The sequence below is a fragment of the Onychostruthus taczanowskii genome, unplaced genomic scaffold (assembly GCF_017590055.1).
Source record: "Onychostruthus taczanowskii isolate IOZ18803 unplaced genomic scaffold, ASM1759005v1 scaffold6, whole genome shotgun sequence".
NCBI lineage: Eukaryota > Metazoa > Chordata > Aves > Passeriformes > Passeridae > Onychostruthus > Onychostruthus taczanowskii.
In genome coordinates this window covers 15,469,228-15,491,035 of record NW_024503679.1, presented here as the reverse complement: position 1 = coordinate 15,491,035, position 21,808 = coordinate 15,469,228, and the positions used below count along the sequence as shown (strand labels likewise).

Genomic DNA, 21,808 nt, shown 5'->3' with positions numbered 1-21,808 from the left:
TCTGCTCTCAGAATTGAGTGTAAACCTGAAATGACTCTGGAACAAGACTTAATTTAAAGCTCTTCTCTTCAATTTGCTTGAATTGCACTTTTAAATAATAACCAAGCAAAGCTGAAACATGGTTAATAAGGGTGGGACTAAAACCCACATGAAATTTATTAAACTGTATTTGTGGGTTGTTTTGTTCTTCACTTTAAACATTAACTTCCTTTTAACTTTGAGGAAATGGTTAAACAACGATTTACAGCGTAACAGTTGAGAAATTGAGAAGGGGATGGAATTTGTCAGATGTTTAAATCTGTTCTCTTTTCAGCGTGTTCTATGTATGTAACTAATGAACACTTAGGAGCAAGAGAAAAATCTGTTAAAGATTCAGCATTTCACAGATCTCCTTCAAAGATGTGAAAATAAAAAGGGCTGGAAAAACAGTGTAACTGTTGGAGAGTACTAACATGTGGGAAGGTCCAGAACCATGTGCAGGGAGCACTGAGAATTTGGATCCCTGTTCTGAGCAAGCCCTGGAGCTGCAGTAGCTCCAGCAGCACTACCAGGGCACAGGGACAGAGCAGTGAAGCCAAGGAGGCAGGATGGGGCCACACAAAGGCTGTGCTAGCACTGTCATCCCTGTGACACTCTGTGAGGACCTTCCTCCTTTCCCTGCTGTCATTTAGCCCAAGAAAAGCTCCACTGGAAGATGATTTGTAGCAGAGGAGTAGTACAAGAGCAGATGACAGAGTGAGCAGGTTGCTTGAGTGACCCCTGTGTGTGTGAAACCCTGGATAAGAGCGCATGGGAATGTTCTGGTGGTGAGCAATGTTGAGCTGACTTCTAGAATAAGGATGTGAAATATTATTAATGTGGAAGATCTTGCCACTGTTGGGCACAGTGGTGAGTGGGGCTGTAGTGGGAAGTGTGGATTATTGTTTGTTTTAATCAGCTTGTCAGTTTGCCTGCCTTTGGAGGCTGAAATCATTCCAGCCTTTCCTGGTAGCAGAGCTGCAGGGCTCTGTCAGCTGCATGGGCTAGCCATACCAACTGTAAAATTAATGCAGATGATGGTGAGCTCCTGCACTCCTCTGAGTTTTTGGGTTCTTGTGTCTCAGGTCCTCCAGGTTGGGCAGCAGCTGCTTTTCCCAAAATTCAGCTATCCCAGGATCTGGCACAGCAGCAGGTCCTGGACTCCCACAGGGGGAGAAAGATGGGAGGGAGTATCCCAACTTTTGATATGCATTTCCCCAGGCAAATGGGAATTGGCAGATCCAAAGCATTTCACTTAATTGGAATGATTTCCTGAGATGTGGGAAAAGTAGCTCCAAGGGTTACGTGGTCTTCTGTTTTACTTCCTTATCTTCAAAATCCTTCAAAAGCCTTCTGCAGTTCCTCAACTCAGACAAGAGAACAAGAGCACAGAGCCTTTGTCCAGGGCTGATGTTTGGTCTCTCATGCTGGGATTAGCACAGGGCAGGATCTGCAGGATTTGAAGGATGCAAATGAGGAATGCATTTCTTATGGAAAAAACAAAATAATGACCAGACTACTCAAGTTACAGGGTCCAAAAGATCTCCTTTGGGCCATCAGGACTGGGGACCCTTCAGAACCCAGCTGGCAAGTCTGGGGGAATTTTTAACATTTTTAGCTCCCTAGGGATGCTTTACAGGCCTGATCCTGCAAACCCTTCCTGCTTGAAACTCTATTTGTCTTGTCAGATTGAGCTTGAGATGCTTCCCAACGTTTTCCAGGGTGAACACTCATGGCTCTTTCTCTCCATAGGTTTCACAATTCCACAGCAAATGTGAAACATAAGTCTTCTCCAATGGTTTAAATTATTTTCACTCTTGATGCCAGAAAATTGGGATAATGTCGGGTGGTGATGAAACTGACTTCTTCTTGCATACTTTTGGCACCAGCTGAGATGGTTGGCAGTCTGTCAGGAGCTCTGGTGTGGCTTTTAGTACCATGGCACCAGATTTACAACCCTTCTTCTAAATAATTAAAACCTATATTAAAAAAGGGGGCTGGGGCTACCTCCCAGCTGGAAGATTGGAACAAGGAGGGGAAGTAGTGGAGAGCATCGTAAAGGAGGCTGGAAGAACAAGTCACCAGAGCTCTTTTGCTGTCTCCGGAGCAATTCTGACAATGCCCAACTTGTGATTTAAGTGAAAAGGCAGCCCTTTGGACACTCCAGGGGAGAGGGGTCTTGTAAACTGGTGAGAATTCTGTAGGGCCTAGGAATAATGTTGGGTTTTCTCTGTATGTAGGAAGTGCCAAGGCATTTTATCCTTAAGCAATTCCCCTGCCCCAAGAGCAAGGTCTCTTTTGGAAGGCCCCCAAAGAGGTGTCTCTTGTCTCCTCAGAGACAGGGGACTGATTGTCTCTGCTGTGCTTTGCAGCCATGCCCAGTGGAGACACCAACTTTTACAGTTTTCTTTTTGTCCAAGCTCTCTTTGGAATCCAGTGACCCTTCCTGAGACACCCTGAATGCTGTTCAGTTTGTGTGGCTGTCAAAGGAGGAGAGCTCTCATTTCTGCTGGCAGAAATTCCTCTTGCTGGAAATACTGGGCCAAAGGGATTTCCTGGGTGTACGTGAGGACGGGATTTGGCAGGGAGGTGTGGAAATGTGCAATATACAGTATGTATGTAATGTATATTATAAATCATATTAGTGCAGTCAGCTGTTCAACATACAGCATTTGGATCTACGTGCAGAGCATTTCTTTGGAGAGTTGCCTGGCTGGCACAGAGAGTGGAGAGGGGGACCAGAAAAGTCTGGCCTCTCTTTTTATGTACAGGATGGGTGTTGGAGCTCTCTGGAAGTACCTTTACCTCTCAGGTGCACAATCCTGGCAGACCAGCTGAGTCCTTCTGTTGTTAACAGAAGTTAAATCAGACCTCAAGACTTCTCTCAAGGGGGAGGTACATGGCAAAGCTGTGTTTTAAGACTTTTAATTGCAATATAAATAATCACTGGATTAGTGCAATGAAAAGTAAGAGCTCCTCATTGTAAATACTCACTTTGTGCAACATGTTATAACCTTGGTGTTGATTACTAAACCTGGAGGCTTTGTTAAGTTTTAAGGTGATAACTTTGCTTTCACTCTCTTCTTTTCGTGCCAGAAAAGAAGCAGAAAAAGCATAAAAGAACCTTAAAAGCTCTGGGTTGTGAGCAGAGGAGGGCTCTGCTGGGGCAGAAGCTGGCTTCCAAAGGTGTTCTTGCCAGCCCTGCTGTAAGGTCTGGACTTGGTGCAAGGAAGGCAGGGATTTAGTGCTCTGACCTGGACCCTGTGGAGTTACTTAGGCAGGGTCTTTGCCTTCCTAGTGTCACTTATTCCAGGAGTGGTGGAAAATCCTGACACTGGGACAGTGCAGCAGTCCATTCCTGGCTTTACCTCTGAAACCCTGCCCATGGCCTGCAGGGAGAGCAGAGCTGACTGTGTGGCCCTTAATGTAGCCAGGAAGAGGTATTTGGTCCCAAAAAATGCAGTGTGGCTCTACAAGTCACACTTGCATCAGTTCACTCAGTGTTCCTTGTGAGGGTGGTACCCACAGGGGCCTCCTGTGTGCAGGCAGTGTCACCTCTGTCCCTGAGACAGTAAATGCCATTCAACAGCAGGGCAGTCCTGGCAGCTGGAGAGGTGATTTTGAAGGGATTTCTATTAACAGGATTTATTTGTCCTCATGTGAGCTGAGCATCTTGTAAAACACACATATTTATGGGGCTGTGTCTGGAGGGAGAGGAGGAAGGGAAAGCAAATATGTTGACAGGAATCCTCACCTTTCCTTTGTGCATGTACAGTGCATTGTTTCTAAATAGTGCTTAGTGATATAAAAAATAAATGAGATAAGTTCTTTGTTCTGTATTACACAGGCTGAACACAACCATAATCCCATCATTTCCTCACACTGGAAATAACTGCAGTGAAATGACCTGGGTGTCAGGCCAGGCTGGATAGACAAGGCTTGGGCACCAAACTGATAGAGGTTTTTTTGTTCTGTTTTGTGGACAGGTTGGCTACATCCAGCTTGGATCAGAGCAGCTGCTGATCCAGCCTGTGAATGCATCTGAGACCTCGTTCAGTGGGAAGGAACATTTCATCAGGCGGAGACGATCCACCAAGCCCGGCCACCCCTCCCGGCCACAGGGCCCTGAGGAGCACTGCAAGGTTGTAGCAGGTGAGCTTGGAGTGCCTCCAGAGAGCAGCCATGGGAATTCTGCTTGTATTTTGTGATTCTGGTGGTTGGGCAGCTGGAGCTGGGGGAGGATGGCAAGTGTGGGTGAATCCTGTTGCTGCTTCAGGCAGGAGCCATGAGGTTGTCAGGGCATGTGCTGTAACACCGGACTTGTGAGGTGATAAATTCTGCTCTAATCTTGCAGTGTGACCACTGCTCATGGAGGCATCCACTGAGTTTTTAGGAAAGGTTCAGGTTTTTTAACTGAAGTCAGTGTTGATGGGGACTCTTCCATCTCGCCTTTCCACTGGAGTTGTGCTGAGCAGGCAGGGATAGAATGGTGATCCTCACATTGCAGAGTGTGGAAAACATCATTTCACCTGCTTTGATACAATTCATCACAAGTATCATCTGTGGAGTCCAACTCTAGGGATCCAGCTCATAGTGGGATAAAGGGGTATCTGGAGATGGAAGAGATGCACAGTTTGTCTTTCAGAGCAATCTGCTTTCTTTTTCAGCTTCTCCTGCCATCATTCTTCCTTTTGTAGCAGAGTACACAATCCATATCAGGGTCAACTGTGCAGACTTTGTATTATGACTTTAAATTGCTTTTGTAAGGGCTTGTGTGCATTTGGAACTACCAGATGTAGTTCAGAAAGGTAATTTTATGGGTTTTTTTTAACTAGGAGCTTAATTTTGCTTTTTCTACCTGGTGTTTGACTCGTCAAACTTAAGCTCTATCTGATAAAACAACTATTATATCATATATTATGCTTTGCTATCATTTTTCAAGAGGAAATGGCCAACTGTGTTCATTGATCATATCCTGTCTTCTTCTACTTTCAAAGCCACACAGACAAATTGCAGGTGATATAAACTATTATTTTGCTTCTTTAGAGCAATTAAATTTTATCATTTCTGGAATTCTCTCTGAATGTGTTGCAGAGGGGGTATTTTTTATGAACTTTGTGAAATCTCTTCATTAGGTTGCAGTGTTCCTGTATTTTCTGCTCCTTTCATTCCTCTCCTGCCTTCTCCTGGATGGATTCCATAAATGAAGCAGTGGGCTCTGCTGCTGGGCTGCCAAAGGGGCAAAGTGGGGAGCAGGGCTGGGAGGTTTCCTGGGTACAGGAGTGAGAATCTCTGGTGTGGGAAGAGCTGAGTGCTCATGGACAAGGGCTGCTGTTGGATGTGGGAGGAGGTGGCAGCAACAGGAGGCACAAAAAGCTTCCTTGTGGGAACAGCAGTGGAAGAGGCCTGAAGGAGCTCACTGGAACAGGCAGGCAGAAAAAGGCCTTTGCCTGTAAGGCTTTGTATCTCCACTTTTGTGTTTAACCAGACCTGTGCACCAGCAAAACAACCTGTGCCTGCTTCTGCGCTGGGTGCTGGTAAATCCTGCAGCCAGGACCTTTATTTTCTCCTATGTGGAGCTGAGCTCTTAATAGTTCAGCAGGTTTATCATTCTCAGGGGTTCAGACTAAGCCAATCTTCTCTCTGATTCTCTGAGAATGAAATCTTGGATCTGGTTACAGTTACAGATCCCTTATGTCTCTTTTCAGAGAAAACATCAGAATTCAGCACCGCTCTGATTTCCCAGCCAAGTTCTGTAGGTGCTGCAGCCCTGTGGTCACAGAAAATGCATTTCAGAATTCTTACACTGTAAAATGAGACAGCCATTAGTTAAAATCTGAATTGAACCGGAATCAGTCCAGGAAATGAGCCTCACCCTTTGGCCACTGAACCTTTTGACCTTTTTTCTAGGGGCAGGATGCTCCCTGTCCTTGGCAGAACTGGAATTCCCTCCCTGAGAAGAGGAACTAAAGGAAGGAAACTGGGGAGACACTGGGTAATAATTTCGTGGGATCACAAAGGGAAAGAGGAGCTGAGTGAGCATGAAGATACTGAAAGAAGACACTGATAAAAGAGTATTTCCAATGGCACCTCCTGCTTCCTGAGGGCCTCTGGGGAGCCACTGCTGCACTGGGAACAGAATTCCCATGCCTTGGGTGCTGAATTGCTGTGCTAAGAAGGGAGGCAAGCCTTGCTTGGCAGTAGCCCAGTCCTAAAGTAATGCAGTTGCTCATGGGCTTTCCAACTTAAAGGCAGACCCCTGGATCTTTGTCATTGTTGAGGGACAGAAATGTAAACTCATGGCTGTTAATAGGCTCAGCACATTAATGACCTAATTGCCTCCTGTCTGCTGTGGATTAACTTTTGTGCACAAGGAGTTTAGAAATGAAAAAATGAATCCTGTCTAACACACAAAAGGTCCATTTTTAATAAATCTGTGTGGAAGTGACCATCTAGGGGTGTGCTTCCAGAGTTTCTCCTGGGAAAAGGTCTCTTTACAGTGGTACTCACCAACATGGATTGGTCAGATTTGTACTAGAGGTTGTTTCCCAGTGGCTTAAAATTTGGCTCACTCAGGCTAAAACTTGGCAGGAAAGGTTGGAGGTTGTAAATACATGGGGATATTTCTATGCCAGACATTTAGGTACAAACCCTGTGTTGTAGAATGACATAGACAGAAAAAGACAGGTCTGTGTAAATACAGTCTAAAATGAATATTTTTCAAGGGCACAGAACTGCCGTGCTTGGGCATTTTTCAGTCCTTTACTGCTGTTCTTGTATTTTCTGAATGCACGAGAATCATCTCTGTATGTATTTTTTTTCTTAAAATTCTGTAATTCAGAGGTATCTGGCATAATCTGGGGTTATTTGGGAATCAAAGCACAAAACATCAGCTGAATTTTTAATGCTAACTATTGATCATGTCATAAAAATTTAAACAGGGCTAAATTGCTCAATGGCAAATTTCCTGTGATATATGAACTTAATAACTTGGAAAACAAAGGTGCTTGGTGATGTAGTGACTTGTGTGAGTATTTGGAGGAGGAGCAGGAAAACACTTTAAGAAAGCAAAATGAGCTTAATTAGGAAGTGCTGCAGGGGGACAGAGAGCACAGCTTTCCAAGGGCATTGCCCCTGTGTTCCACCCAGAGATGTGGTGCTCTCCCTGCACACCCCAGCCTTGGGAGGGGGAAAGTGGCTTGGTGCCAGGTAATGCCATCAGGCTGGTTTGATAAGGGGTGGTTAAAATCTCTAAAACAACTCCTTTAGTCTGAGTGGTGTTACATGTCCTGCAGCACTCAAAATTATTTTTAGGTCTGCAGGAGAACTTTGTGGGAGCCAAATTTCTCCTGGAATAATCTGTATAAGAGGATTAATCTGGCTGTAGTCAAGAGTGGGAAAGTACTTAAGGTTTTGCATGACTGGATCCTTGAGATTTGAACCTGAAAGTGTCTACTAATGGGTTAAAAAAAATCCCAGAGCTGATGTTTTAATTCCTTTGTTTGAATTCCAAAGTGCTCCAGCAGCAAAGGAGGGATCCCATCACCATGGGCCAGGTGCTATTGTTAGTCATATGATATGTGAATATGTTTTATTTTTATCACCTGTCATCCAGCAAGAGAGAGAGAGAGAGTTCAAGTCACAATGCACATTTCTGCTCAGGCATGAACATGAGCCCCTGTGAGGCAAACAGAAAACCTATTAAAAGGTTTCCAGGTGCACATGCAATGAGGGGGAAGGAGGGGAAGGTTGGGTTTCACTTGCTCTGAGCAGGGAGTCGTGAGGAACAAGGGAAATAGCTTCACACCAGTGATGTGAAACACCTCTCATCTCTGGACACTGGGCAGCATCTGCACAAACCTCCTGTCACACCCTGCTCTTGTTTTAAAGACCAGCTCTGACAACTTTCTTGTCAAAAGTCCTGGAGATGTGTCTTTGCTATGGAGAGAATGGAGTCAAAGGGAGTTTTGTTTGTAGGTTTTAACACATACAAGTAAGAGTTTCCCTGCAGAAGAGCCAGGCAGGCAGGAAAGGTTTCTTTCAAGGCATCATACATGATTTTTGCAGTGCCCAACCCCTGAGATAGAGGTTCTTTCATTGCCCTCTCTGTGAGCTTGTGACAGACAGTAAAGCTGTTTCCATATGACAATGTCCACCACAGCCTCAGCTGCAGTAAATGGATTCTTTTTCTGAACTATCATTCAACAACAGTAGTTTAACTATTTACTGAGATTTCAACACATATTTTGCATGTTTTCTATGCCATCAGAGTTTGAAAATAGGAAAAAAATTCAGTTTTTCTTGATTTTGAGAGAGTATCAATGTTCAAGACAGAATCAAACCATATTGTAAAAGCACAGGAATCTCCTCTAACCATGTCATAAAACTTTCTGTTTCTTTGGGAAAAGTAAGTTCTGTTACAACTTCTCCAAAGGTCTCCAGTGATGTATTAAAGTCTCCTTACATAGGAAGGATTTGATATAAAATACAGTCCAGGAGCATGAGAGAGAGCAGCTTGTCTTTGGACAGAAGGTTGTTATTTCATGTTTATGATATAGACCTCATAAATTACTCTTAAATGTGGGTTTGCTTTAAACCCTTTTGTCAGTTTAAATGAACCAGTTTTCCTTTAATGCAAATGTGCTGCACATACAGTGAAATAACAGGAAGATCAATATTTTAATTCACAAAATAATAACGTGTTGCTTCTCTGCATAGTTACTTTGCAACCTGTTTTAACAATTTATCAAAGCTGGTAATAATTTAAGTAAGTGCTGGTGTACAGGTATCAAATGTAGGGAATGCTTTCCCTGAACAGGTATAAATCTTAAACACATGTTACTGCTGCATTGCATTTCCCCATCTTTAATCATTGTCTCCTAGCTGTGTTTTCTCTGCAGGTTTGACTTGGCCTGAAAGAGCAGTTGTTATGGCCAAAAACATGTGCACTAAAAATAGAGAGATGTAATGCAACCTGTATTAGTCCATATTAGGAAGCAGCTGTTGGAGAATTAAAGCAGAATTTCAACAGTGGGCTCCACAGAAGATGTAATGTGATTAAGTGTTTGCAAGCACAGGAGGATTCCCTGTATCAGGAACTCAGCACTTTGCCCATGGGAGTGTGTCTCACTTCTGTGGCTAAATCCCTTGGTTTTTCCAGGTCCCTTCTCTTCCTGATGAGGAGTCTGGGTTTTCCCTGCAAGCCTGGGATTGTTTCCTCATGGCTGATAAACAGCAGCCTCCTGCAGCAGTCTGACATTCAGAAGTGTCCTTTTCCATCACTTGTGGCAAGTGAGGCTTTACTGCAGGTCTGTTCTGGATGATTCCCTCAGTGTGGATCATGAGGAGTGTGAGGGACTCCAGGTTCTTCTCCCTCTGCTGTCAAGGTGAAAAAGAGACACCAAAAGGAAATGTAAATATACATTGTGGATTGATTTCTTCCCTTTCCAGAGCAGCTGTGCTGCTCCTTTGCTTGTTTCCTGAGAAAGCTGAGTGCTGGTTTCCATTGGAGCCCAGTGAAATCCAGCCTGGCAGGTGGTGATGAGCTCCATTGTCAGTGTCCACTGTCCTTGTCTCGGGATGTTCGTGGATATTCCATGGTCATTCTGGCTAGAAAAGCAGAGAGATGGTTCCTGGACTAGGGTAGATTGCTCATCTTTTAGGTGTCTTTGCTTCTTCCATGTTATCACTGTCCATAGCTCAAGCCATGCTCACTGTGCCTGCTCCTGTACCACTAAATTGTTTTATTTGTCTGCCATGAGTCCTTGTTTGTGCCACCAGGAAGGTGTCCTTTCCATTGGAGATGGGTGTGCATAATCCAGGAGGTGGGAATCTTTGAATCCTGGTGACAAATTGAACCATTAAGCAGAGATCACAGTGCCTATCCTGACCTGCCATTAAAACAAAGTTCTGATGAGTTGTGTTGATGACTGAGTTTGTTTTGCAGAAGAATAAGGTTTTAACTGATGTGTCCAAGCCACAGACTAACTTGGATAACAATCCTTGCAGTAAAATCTGTGGTGTTTTGAGATGCAGCTCAGAGTTCATGACTCCTGTCTCAAGTTCTTGTTTGCTGCTGTGCCAGAGAAATAGTCATGAACTTGTGATTTGGTATGAAAGTGACTGTTTGGGAGAAAAAAAAAATAAACAAAAAAACCCCAAAGCAAAACAAAGCCATTTTTGGAAGGTGAATTAGGGAATAATGGATCATTCTGCTCTGCAATAATTTTTCCTAGCAGTTGATGCCTGATTTTGCTGTTCCAGTCAGTGAGAAATTGGAGATGCAGTTTTGTAGGACAGGGCATTAAAAATGAGAGGAGAGCTCTCAGTCTGTAATCAGCTCTTCTTTCAATAAGCAACCATTTGTAATTCCTGAGTTTCAGGCAATCTACTGGCATCAGCTGGCTGTGGTAAATCTGAAATTCCAAGGTTTTGGTGGAGCTATAACAAGCACAGAGATAATTCTTGTGCTGCATCCTGGCAGGCAAAGGGGCTCCATGTTTCCATGACTGGGATTAACCACCTTTTGAGAGGTACTTCTATCCTGCTGCTGCTTCCAGGGACATTTTGTGGCATCCTGTCCCTCTGATAATTCAGCAGTGACAGAGGGTTTAGGCCGAGTAGTAAGAATACACCTCAAGGAAGGTTTTGGTGGAGCTATAACAAGCACAGAGATAATTCTTGTGCTGCATCCTGGCAGGCAAAGGGGCTCCATGTTTCCATGACTGGGATTAACCACCTTTTGAGAGGTACTTCTATCCTGCTGCTGCTAACAGGGACATTTTGTGGCATCCTCTGATAATTCAGCAGTGACAGAGTTTTAGGTTGAATAGTAAGAATACATCTCAAGGGCTTCTTTTCTGTAATTTCTAGGCTTGGTTTGTGTGCAGGATCTCCCTTTTCTTTCTGTTTCGCTTTGGAGAGGTGATGATTTTTACTTTTAGGTGAAGCTAGTAAAACCTGCCTAATGTAAGTACCAGTCAGAGGTTTTCTGGAAACTCCTGGAGCTTAAGGAGAATTAATTTTAGCTGTTTGCCCAATTGGATGCCCTCTCTTCCTTTTTATGCTGCTGAAATAACAGGACATGGTAACACAGAGCTGCCCTCCATCAGGGGTGTGGGGAGATGTTAAAGGGGTCGTGGGAGGAGGGAAGGGAGCAAAGGGCTCCTGAGGAAGAGCTGGAGAGGGTTTTTAAGGCAGCAATAGAAAAGAGCTTCTAAGGAGAAATCTGGCCTTGCAGAAAAGATTCTGCAGTTTAACTTTTATTTGTGGCTTTTGTTGAGCGGCATCCAGAAACCGTCAGTGAGTTTAACAAGAATGAGGTAGCTAAAGTTACAAAGGGAAAGATTAGGCAGGAAAAAATAGTGGAAGGCTGTAGGAGAAGATGTTGCTTTTAGATGAGTCTGGGAAATACAGTTGGAAGGGAGGTAGGAGGAACAGGAAAGGACTCTGCACTTACAGCAAGAATCTGCCAAAAGCCAGACAGTGCTAGACAGTGCTTTTGGTGTGTAATAGGAAAAGGTCATTTGGGGCGGTTGCTCTGGAATTGTACATCTGTTGAGTTGCCATAAAAAGCACTGAACATCAGGAGTTTTCTACAGAGGCCTCAGAAGAGCCTTGTTGTGCTTCTGATCACAGTGGGGACTCTGCTTCTTCCCATTCTGAGGGAGACTTCAAAGACTGCAGGACGTGGTGTGATCATGTGGCTTTGAAGGTGGTGAGCCAGGCAAGGGTAAATGAAAGTCACCTAATGAACTTGTGCAGTGTCACAGCCATTTTTTTGCTGAGGATCTGGGGGTGTCTCACCCTTCTCCCTTCACCTCACAGTCCTGAATTTTGTGGATTTTTTGGCCCAATAGACTGTATAACACACTGTCAGAGTGACTGGCCAAAGAGTAATGTCCCCTGTGCCCAGTCACCTGCAGCATGTACATGCTGTGTTGTAGATTGACTGTTTCAGCTCATATTTCATACTAAATTCTTTGACCTCTTAAGCAGGGAACACCTGACTCCTAAAATCATGTCCTGTGTGCTCCCTGCAATGTAAACTCCTCTGACAGCTCCTGCCCGTGGTTTATGGCCTCTTATGCCTTCACACTAACACTTGACATCTGCACCACAAAATTTGTAACATCAGTTTGTTCAAATAAAGAATCCACCAAGCATTTAATCCTTGGTTTAATGGCTGATGTTTATTTTAGTTTGGGGTTTCATGTACTCATGGAGGGATTCTTTGCCCATGGTCCATAAATCTTGCAGGGCAGGAATGAGACTTCTCTGTGCTAGCTTGTTTCTCAAGTGAGGCTCTAGAGATGGGGTATTTTTATTCTTTGTATGCCTCCATAAAACTGACTCACTTTCAGGTATAAGCTGCATGCACTTAATGAGGATTTTTCCAGTTGGTTTTGGATCTTTGTCTTCATCAAACATCTGTTATACAGGACATGTCCATTTCCTTTTTCTTTGTTGTGGTTCATCCATGCAAATGCCTTGTTTTCTCCATGTGCTTGATTATTCTGGAAAATTATTTGCATTTGTGGTAGGCAGGAGGATGCAAAGAGAGACCACTGTGAAAGTGGACAGGAATGATAAAAACAGTTTGCCCTATGGAGGAGCTACAAGCTTGAAAAACCTCTCTTTTTTAAGTAGCTGGTGTTGCTGTGCCTGTTGTGGAGGGTTCAGCAGTGACCTCCTGAATCCTGTGGGCTCCCTCGAGTCCTGCTGCAGGTAAATTTACACTTGGACTGTGAAGGTAGGGTAGGAGCAGGAGCCTGGATTCTCCTGTCAGGTCACCCTGGCTGCGTTTCCAGGCAGCCTGTGGGGTGCTGGTTTTCCACACACATCCTCCAGTCCCAAGCCCTCTGTGGAAAGCAACCAGTCCACAGGAGGAAAGAGGCTGTGTGTGAACCAAGGCTGCCCAGCTCTCTGCCAGGAGTCCCCTTAGGCTGCTGCTCTCCAGAAGTCACAGCTTGCAGAGTTTTGTTCAGCTACAATTCCTTCACCTGCCTCTGGAGGAGGGACCACCCTGGCAAACGACCATGGCATGACCTCTTCTCCCCTGAGTTCAAGCTCCAGTCCAGCAGAGTCAGTTCCTCCTCTGACAAAAATGTCTTCTTTTCCACCAAAAAAGGTGATTTTTTTAAGGGAAAATAGAGAGAACTGCAATTTTTTCGTTCCACTTTAAACTTTTTTATACAGCTCATTCAATGCTAGGCCAAGACTTGGTTGAATCTAGGCTTAGCCCACCATAAGAGCAACTTCTCTACAAGTAAGAGATTTATACCACCTGGAAACATTTATTAGGGGATTGCCAAAATAAGAATTTGATGAGGAAATGCTGCTGTTTTCAGGAAGGTTCTGACTGATAGCAGTAAGACCCAAAATGTCAGTGTTTTTACTGAAATAATTTACCTTCTTTTCTTTTTTCTTTGATTTCTCCTTGGTATTTTAATGATAATGTTGAGGACCTGCAGCTAAAGTTGTGCTGCTGTGCAGAGGGAGGGATGAGAAATGAATGGAATGAAAGAAATAAAATTACACACAAACATGTGAGCTGTTGCACAGGAGTTTGCAGTCATCTCCATCTCATAGTTGGCAAATCAAAGGTGCATTCAGCTCTTCTTCTTTCTTGTTCTTTCTTGTATTTCAATCTTTTAAATTTTATTTAAAAATCCTCTGCTGTAGGGCAGCTTTGCCATGATTGTGCACTTTTTCTGTAGCTCTCCTGTAGACTATGTGAAAGCAGGCCTTGAAACTTGGTTATTTTCATCTTTGCTGCTGGCATGTAGCTCCCGTAATTTATGATCACCCCCCATTTTCATTTTTTTTTCGTTGTCCATAGACTCCTGTCTGTCTCTTTCAACCCAGGGGGATATTTCCAAACTCTCTTAAAAAAAAAAATCAAATTTCATGGTTGTTTTCTCAGTTTAAAATATGTACCAAGTGTTGACAGTTGATGCCTTGGGCAGAAAAGCACGTGCAGAGTTGTACTGGATGACTGAAGAAACCCAGGAGTGAGGAGATGGGATGGACGTGGTGAAATGTCCATATTGACAAGGCAGAAAATGCATGAATGGGTGAAGGCAGGGAGTCCATTTCAGGTGGGCTTTGGGGGGCTTGCAGCTGATGGAGTTTGTCACCCTGAATGCACGAGGGTCGGTCAGGGAAAACTGATGATCTGGGAAAGAAGGGAAATTCAAGCTGAATTATGTCAGAGAGCTGGTGAACAGGCTGTGGAAAATCAGGATCAGTGAACACCAGCTCAGCTCTGGCTGCTGCTTTGCTCAGAGAGGGTCTCAGGGTAAATCTAGAGAAAATTAAAAAGTGATTCTCTGCTCTGGGGAATCAGCAGCACATGTGTGCCATGAGAGGGATTTGTCTGATCATCCATTAGGCTTTGTCCCACGTCAGTTTTGCACTGAATGCTGTGTTTGTGCTGTTTCAGGACTTACATGTTCTGTTCTCTTTTCCACAGGAAAAAATCAATAGTAATAGCAGTGTCAGTACCCATAGTATATCACAGGCTGAACAGCAGGCAGAGATCATTTCAGTGAATCTTAGAAGTCTCTTTCTTATTGCAAGAATAAATTTGTTTTAATTACTTCGTTTCTTTCTTTATTTTTACAATTGAAAGCATGAACACAATTTTGTGGCTGCAGTGAAGTGAGCAGGTTTGAATTAATATCTGACCTTAATTTCTCCTTTGGTCATGCCTCAGCTGCTTTACACAACTGCCTGTGAAACAGTTCACCTTTCAGCTTAGAAGAAGACAAATTATTAATACATCGGTCCTTTAGTTAGGAGAAAGGGAGATTTAACTTATCTGTAACATTTTTATTTGAATTAGTTAATTTTTTCTTCTTCCTGAACTTATGTCTTTTCCCACCATTTTCCCTCTTTTCACATCATCTGCTGCCCTCTGCTCCCAGAGGCACGGACGTACCTGCAATGCAACCTCTTCTTTAACCAGCCAAGAACACTTCCATTTAAAGGTTGTTACCACCTGAATACGCACCAGAGTGTTTGTTGAAAAGGCTGGGAGTGTTTTATTATGATCTGCCAGCCTTAAAAGGCATTTTGGCTTTTCAGAAAAGAAGAGACAGAAGAAAGCGAAGGCCACGAGCGACTGGCGGGAGCGGAGGAACGCGATCCGCCTCACCAGCGAGTACACGGTGGAGACGCTGGTGGTGGCAGATGCTGACATGGTGCAGTACCACGGAGCAGAGGCTGCCCAGAGGTTCATCCTCACTGTTATGAATATGGTAAGTAGGCACCTCACTCTCAAAAGAGGAAACAAAAGTAAGCAGGATGTATCCAGGGTAGGATAAAGCTGACATCACAGCAGAAATCAAGAATGGTTTTGACCTTCGGGTACAAGAAAAGGTTTTGGTTTTCTTGTGTTATCTGCCTCTTCTCCGTTTGTGTTACTCCTGGTATTTGCCACAGTAAAAAACCGTTTTTAAAAACTGAAAATGCAAGTTTTCACTTAGGAAATAGTGGCTCAGGAGTGGTGTTTTCTACCAGGCTTTTGGTGCTGCTGTGGTTTACCTTGGAGGAGGGTCTTGTCTGGCATGTTTCTTGGGTTCCTAAAGATTCCTATGGCACACCTATTTCACAAGAGATATGGCTCATTGTTATAGATAGTTAAAGCCAGCAGTCATATTGATTTCCAGCAGAAGACCTGGCTTTAAGTCCAGAACGATTTTTATCTCTGATTTTTGCACAATGAAAATGGCTGCTTCCCTTGATGTAGAAAATGTGGCAAACTTATCACCAAAACTGCTGGCTGATCCAATTCTTTTCACTCCAGGGCTGCATGAAGTGGTGCTGATCATACCTATGAGTAGCTGATGGAGTTGGGCTTGAAATCATTCTAGAAATCCTAGGGATCTCTTTTGGGAGTGAGGGGACTCTTCGGAAATTGCAGGCTCATGGGAAGTGTGGGTGTTAATTTGTGAGCTGTCCCTGTAGTGGGGCCTTCTGGTTCAGCTGATAAGGGAACACAAAGCCTCCCACAGGGAGTGCTCACTCAACTGTTGGCAGTGCCAGTAAGGAGGTAATGGCTAAATTGGATGTAGACATGGAAAACTCTTCTCAGAGGCTGCAGGGGTCCTTACAGAGGCATTTGCACAGGAAAGTCTTGGAGGAAGCTCATATTCCTTTGCCCATGCTATTGTAATATCCAGGAACAGCTCATTCTCCTCACTGTGCCTCTCCTGGTGTTTATGAGCAGCAAATTGGCTTGGGAAAAAATAACAGTCCTGAACAGTAATTGCCTGGTCATGCTTCCCAGTGAAGAGATGGATGCTCAGCATAAACCAGCTATGGAACAACAGCTTTTTAAGAGGTCTTGTGTTCCTTCATCAAGCATTGGTGTGAGGGAGCCCTCCTGGAGGCTGATTGAGTAGGGAGTTTGATTAGTCTTTTCCATTAATGAGCTGCTTTTCTGTGTCCCTTCCTCTACCTTTTATTTTGCCTCCCAATGTACTCTCACAGTTGTCAATTGGTGGGGCTCCACTGTGGCTCTGCAGTTGCTTTTGATGATCCTCATGCCAGCAGGTCAATGATTTCATTGTGACCATTGGGGATGTCTGTGTTGTGCAGCTTTTTCAGCCTTTGAAGATTGTTAGAGATGAACAGACTGATGGACTAAGTCTTAAACAAAAGATGGCTGTGGGTCTTTGAATCCTGGTCTGTCCAGGCTGAAGGGCTGCAGAACATCTCAGCAACATCAGCTTGCTAGGTGTGATTAAATCTGTGTGGGGAGGTGCTCATAGACGGGCTGGGTTCTCTAAACCCATTTATTAAACAAATATTGAAGGTTAGTTTCCTATGGATTAGGCTGATGGGCTTATAAGCTGGGCTCTGATGCTGTAGGGTGAGCTCACCCCTTTATTAGACACCAGAGAGAGCACATGGAAGAGGACTCTTGGATGAGGAACACATTCATGTGACATCTCCTCAGGTGCAGGGTCCAGCTGAAATGCTTCCCACTGTTAGGTCATTGCTCCTGGGGGCTCACTGGTGTGAGTTTTTCTGATGTCTGATAGGATTTGAATTCATGTTTCAGCTCTTCAGCCTTCAGAGGGGCAGTGGGAGGGTCTCTCCCTCAGCCACCTCTATTCCCACGCTCTTAGGAACATTTTTCAGGCCTCTGAAGGAAACTGCTTGAGAGTGACTGGCAAGACCAAAAGATAGTGAGGAATAAGGATAGGCAAACACGTAAGATGGCATCATTGCATAAATCCTTTATTCTGTGGTGATAAAACCAGGTGGAATTCAGGGAAATCAAAGGGGATTTTGGTGTTACATTTGTGTAATGAAAGCTGACCTTCATCCAAGGAAAAGAAGCTGAAGGATAATTCAGAAAAATGTATTTCAGAGAGATAATCATGGGGTTTGGGGAGGCCTTAAGCCAAGCTCTTGACTGCTTGGGATCTTTGTTTCTTGCCTCCCTGTCAGCCTTGGGTGATTGTTAGCTGGGGGACAGGATTTGCCCCATGATATTAGGCAGTGCTTATTCAGCTATACTGCAGGATGGCAGGCTGCCTCTAAAAGAAACCAGAATGTTAATTTTGGCTTGGATGCTTGCATTTAAGCAAATAGAACATTACTGGTCAGGGGTATATTAACTTAACTCCTCTCTGTAAGCCATTACGTTTACTGTCAAACCACAAAACAAGCATTAAGAGGTCTTATTAATGCATTTTATATTTATAGACATTTTAAATAAAGTGATCTGCCTTAAAGTATTTAATATCTATTTATGTTACAAGAATTTCTGAAGGGGGAAAAAGTCAGCATTACAAAATACGGGTTTATTGCTCCCTTGGTAAATGAGAATCTTAGAGGAAAAAAACCCACCACCCTCTTCTAGAATAACAGCTTAAAAGCACAGCAAACCCATTTTGGAACCCAGAAATAACAGGTAGCACTTCATGTAGCAAATGCTGTGTTTTTAATGTTATTCTGTAGTTCCATGCCCTGAACAGAGAATAGATTCACATTAAAAGTACTTGTTTTTTGTGAATGTCACTGTAGAGGTGCTGGCTCTTCCATTTACTAAACTAATGCTTGAAATTATAAGACAGTTTTTTCCAAGACCATGGAAGAATTTCCCTCTGAGGCACTCTGTAATGTATGATTAGGAACAAGCAGGGCACCAGGGGTTTGAGTTGGCTTTTTTCAAGTCACCACTGCTAAAAAGAAATATTTTCTTGTTTTCTGGCAAGGTGTTTGATTCAGCACTATTTTCCAAACAGGTGCTAAAGTTGTTGTCAAATGCCACCGTGCACAGCTGCAGCCTTAGCAAGGCAGTGAGAGTGTGGGCATGAGGAGTGGAAGAACATGGACAGGGAGAAACACCAGCAGAGCTGTGGGAATGCAAAACCACCTACTTAGATATAGGTGCTGATCTGTTCTTCTGGGTTAAACTCCTTTGTTACTGAGCTTTGTTGCAGTGTTTGCATTCCAGTTCTTGTCTCACCATTGGCTTGAGAGCATCTCCTGTTCATGTCCTCCTTCTGTAGTCACCAGTGTTCAAAACTTCCTCTGAATTCCAGACTCAAGTGCCTTTGTGGTAAATCAAGCTTAAAAACATGCTTATTTTGCTCACCCATTCTGCTAATCTGTATCCAGCAGCTAATTTCTCAGTGCATTTCATCCATGTGGAGCTGTGAGGGTGGATGTTCTGTTCTTGCAGGAGTTCTGTGCTTTTTTTTGCTCTTGTGGTTGCTTTTCATCTGAAATAAATAACCAGTAAAGGAAAAAGGAGATTCTAGGACCTGCACTGGTCTCTGCTGTGTTTGGTTTTCATGGTTTAGGTTTTCAGCTTTCTGGAGAGAATTGGTTCTGGAGATAACTGGTTCAAGTGGTGATAAATGGGGATGAGACCCTTTGGAAAGTCCTGTCCATGGCTGTTGTGTTGCTGAGGATGAGGAGTGACTGTTTCCAGCCAGGCCCTGAGCAGGGAGTTGTGGATGTTGGCTCCTTGCAGAGCGCAGAGCTGACTTTGCAAACTAAGTCCCACCCAGACTGACCCTCAGAGTATTTGGAGACAGAGACGTCTGAAATTCTGAATTTCCAAGACCACAACATAGTCATTTAACAGCTGCTTTCTATGGGTGTGGAAACCTTAAAAAAAAAAAAAAAAGAGTCGGGTTGGTTTGGGTTTTTTTGTTGGTTTTTTTTTTTTTTGTCCCCTAAGTGTATTTTTTTGGGTTTTGCAATAAATTACAACTGTGGCTTGGTTTGGAGCTTGCCTTTTTTTCTGAGAGTGCAGTGTGGAGGGAAAGTTTCTGCAGTGTGTGTCAGTTCTCCTGCAGCTGTTGCTAAGCCATGAGATTACTGTGGAAGCTCTTTGCAGCAGCAAGCAGGAACTTGAAGTTAGTGATCTTTTGGATGTCATTAAGAGGGAAAATTCTTATGTTGTTCTTTAGGAATGATACTATTTTACTCTCTGAAGCCTGATTTTATGCTTCACAGATTGTTTTTCATTTTGGATTTCCCCTGTGAGGGTTTTTTTTTATGTTAAAAAAGCAGATAAAATCATTTTTATCATGCTTGCATTGATGGATTTATATGTCTGTGCTCTTGGGGGCTGGCACACAAAGGCTCCAGAGCTGCCACTGATAATCAGCTCCCTTTCCCTGGTCTGGAATTTTCATGATGGGAACAGGGACATGAGGGAACATAAGGGAAAAGGATCTGAGTGTTTCATCACTGTCTACAGATTTCTCTTTTTGCTCCAGCAGCCCCAGGAGAAGGAGTTATGTCAACTGTATCTTATAAAGAGCTATGAATATGTTCTTTTTCATAATGTTTAAAGGAGTAATTTGAAAGCTTGGCTTTAGGTGGGTGTTAGAAATCCTATAGCACTTTTCAAAACAAGAGAAAGACAACCTCAGTAACCTGACTAAGGCTTCTGCTGTCCAAACCTCATCCAGCAGCCAAGGCAATGGGAAGGCTCCTGCTTGAGTGCAGTGCTCAGGGAAGAAAAAAGGGAAAAAAAGTCAATTTACCCTCAGGGTTGCTGTTCTAAACTCCAAAACATCTGAAACACACACGTCTCCCTCCCACCATCCACCTGCAGAGGAAGCTCTTGAGAATTAAAAAAAAAAAATTAAAATGATGTAGTTTAGTTCCTCTCTCAGCCCAGTTCCTTATGTCTGTGTTTGCTTTGTGCGTGCTGGGGCAGGCCTGCACAGCTTATGCCAAAACTGCATTTGTTCTGCCCCTTCCATGTCAGAGCTGTGAGGAGAAAGGCAGGAGGAATGCAAACACAGGAGGATGGTCCAGCCTTCAAGCTTTCCTGTTTTCTTCAGGGCATTCTGTACAGTCAATCTCTGTCAGAGAAATGCAGGTGAAGGGGGAGATGCCAGAGACAGGCGTAATTCTTCTCCTTGTTCTACTGCACTTCCCCTTCCATTTTTTCTGTCTGTTTTTTTTTGTGTGGTTCTTTACCATATCTCCTGTTTCCAGAGCTCAATCTACTTTTGATGACTCATCACAAAGAAGTCAGTACAGAAGTGTAGAAGTTCCCCTGCAGCAGGGCACCCACAACACTTCAGTCACACTGACCACTTTTCCCATCCCATCTTTTTATCCCAATGATCCAGAACCTCCATTTTTTTTCCATCCAAGCTGCTTTCTGCCACTTGGTGATGTCCTAAACAAGTAACCTTTGCATTTGGTTCCATGGCAGAGTTTCATGCAGCTGACACTGTTCCCAGCTGCCTTATTTTATTAAAAGGTTCTAAACCACCCAGATATTTTTACTTTTCCCCTGTTGGAAGTAGTCACAGCAGCCTGAAGGGTGTGATGCAATTGCAGGCTTGAGGAAGGGTGGCCCATGGTGTTGGGAGTGGGCAGGGAGGTGTCTGTGAGTCAGTCTCTCTGTCTGTGCATCAGGAAATCTTGAGAACATCTGCAGTGGGAAATCCCATTCCTCATCTCCTGGTACCAGTTATCCCAGGCACCTCACTTGGCGCCTGCTGCTGGGGGACTCTTGGACGTGGTGTGGAGCAGCTCACACACACCGAGTCTCTGGGGTTTGGCTTTCTTGTTGGCTGGGTGAGAAAGGCAGAAGGTTGTTGCTGCCATGATGGAATTCCATTCTTAGCAGGAAAGACCTATGTATTTGAATTATTTTATTTTAAATTCAGCTGGATTCTGTGATGATGCTTCCTTTGAGCACAGCCTACATAGCACGGCCTGGTTTAAATCCAGCTGGGAACAACCTGACCTGTGGCAGGCTCATATGTTTTTATCAAGTAATTTAAAAGTCTATTTGCCTTCTCCATGGGATTCCTTCTAGCCTTAAAGCCCATGATCTGAGAGAAGTTTCCCTCTGAAAGGACAGAAAGTGTTGGGGGGGCTGAGACCCAGAGCTCCCCTGTGCTGGACACAGATGGTCCCAGCCCCCACCACAGGGCACAGCCCGTCAGGAGAGCTGGGGGTGCCTCTGTGAAAACCTCTTCAAAAGAGGGGAAAAAAGCTGAATAGTGGAGAAAAGTGGAGAAAAATTCCATGTGAGCACCCAGGTCAGAGCAGGAGGATGAGGAGCTCCAGGTGCTGGAGCAGAGGTTGGCCTCCAGCCTGTGGGGAGACCATGGTGGGGCAAGTGGCTGTTCCCAACATTGTGACCTGAGGAGAAGAGCCTGTGCTGGAGCAGGTTCTCCTGATGGGAACTGCAGCCCATGGAGAGGATCCATCCTGCAACAGGGAAAAAGTGTGAGGAGTGAGCAGCAGAGAGCTGTTCCAGAGGACAGTCCCCATTCCCCATCCACCTGCC

At 44.1% G+C, this 21,808-nt stretch overlaps 1 protein-coding gene across 1 annotated transcript in view; it reads left to right on the top strand.

Annotated features, from left to right (window-relative positions):
- Positions 1–21,808, top strand: part of ADAMTS17 (ADAM metallopeptidase with thrombospondin type 1 motif 17) — a 154,653-nt gene that overhangs the window by 5,929 nt on the left and 126,916 nt on the right. The window contains exons 3-4 of the mRNA XM_041418728.1: positions 4,005–4,170; positions 15,106–15,278. Of these exons, the coding sequence (XP_041274662.1) occupies positions 4,005–4,170; positions 15,106–15,278 (339 nt within the window). The remainder of the gene's footprint in view (positions 1–4,004; positions 4,171–15,105; positions 15,279–21,808) is intronic.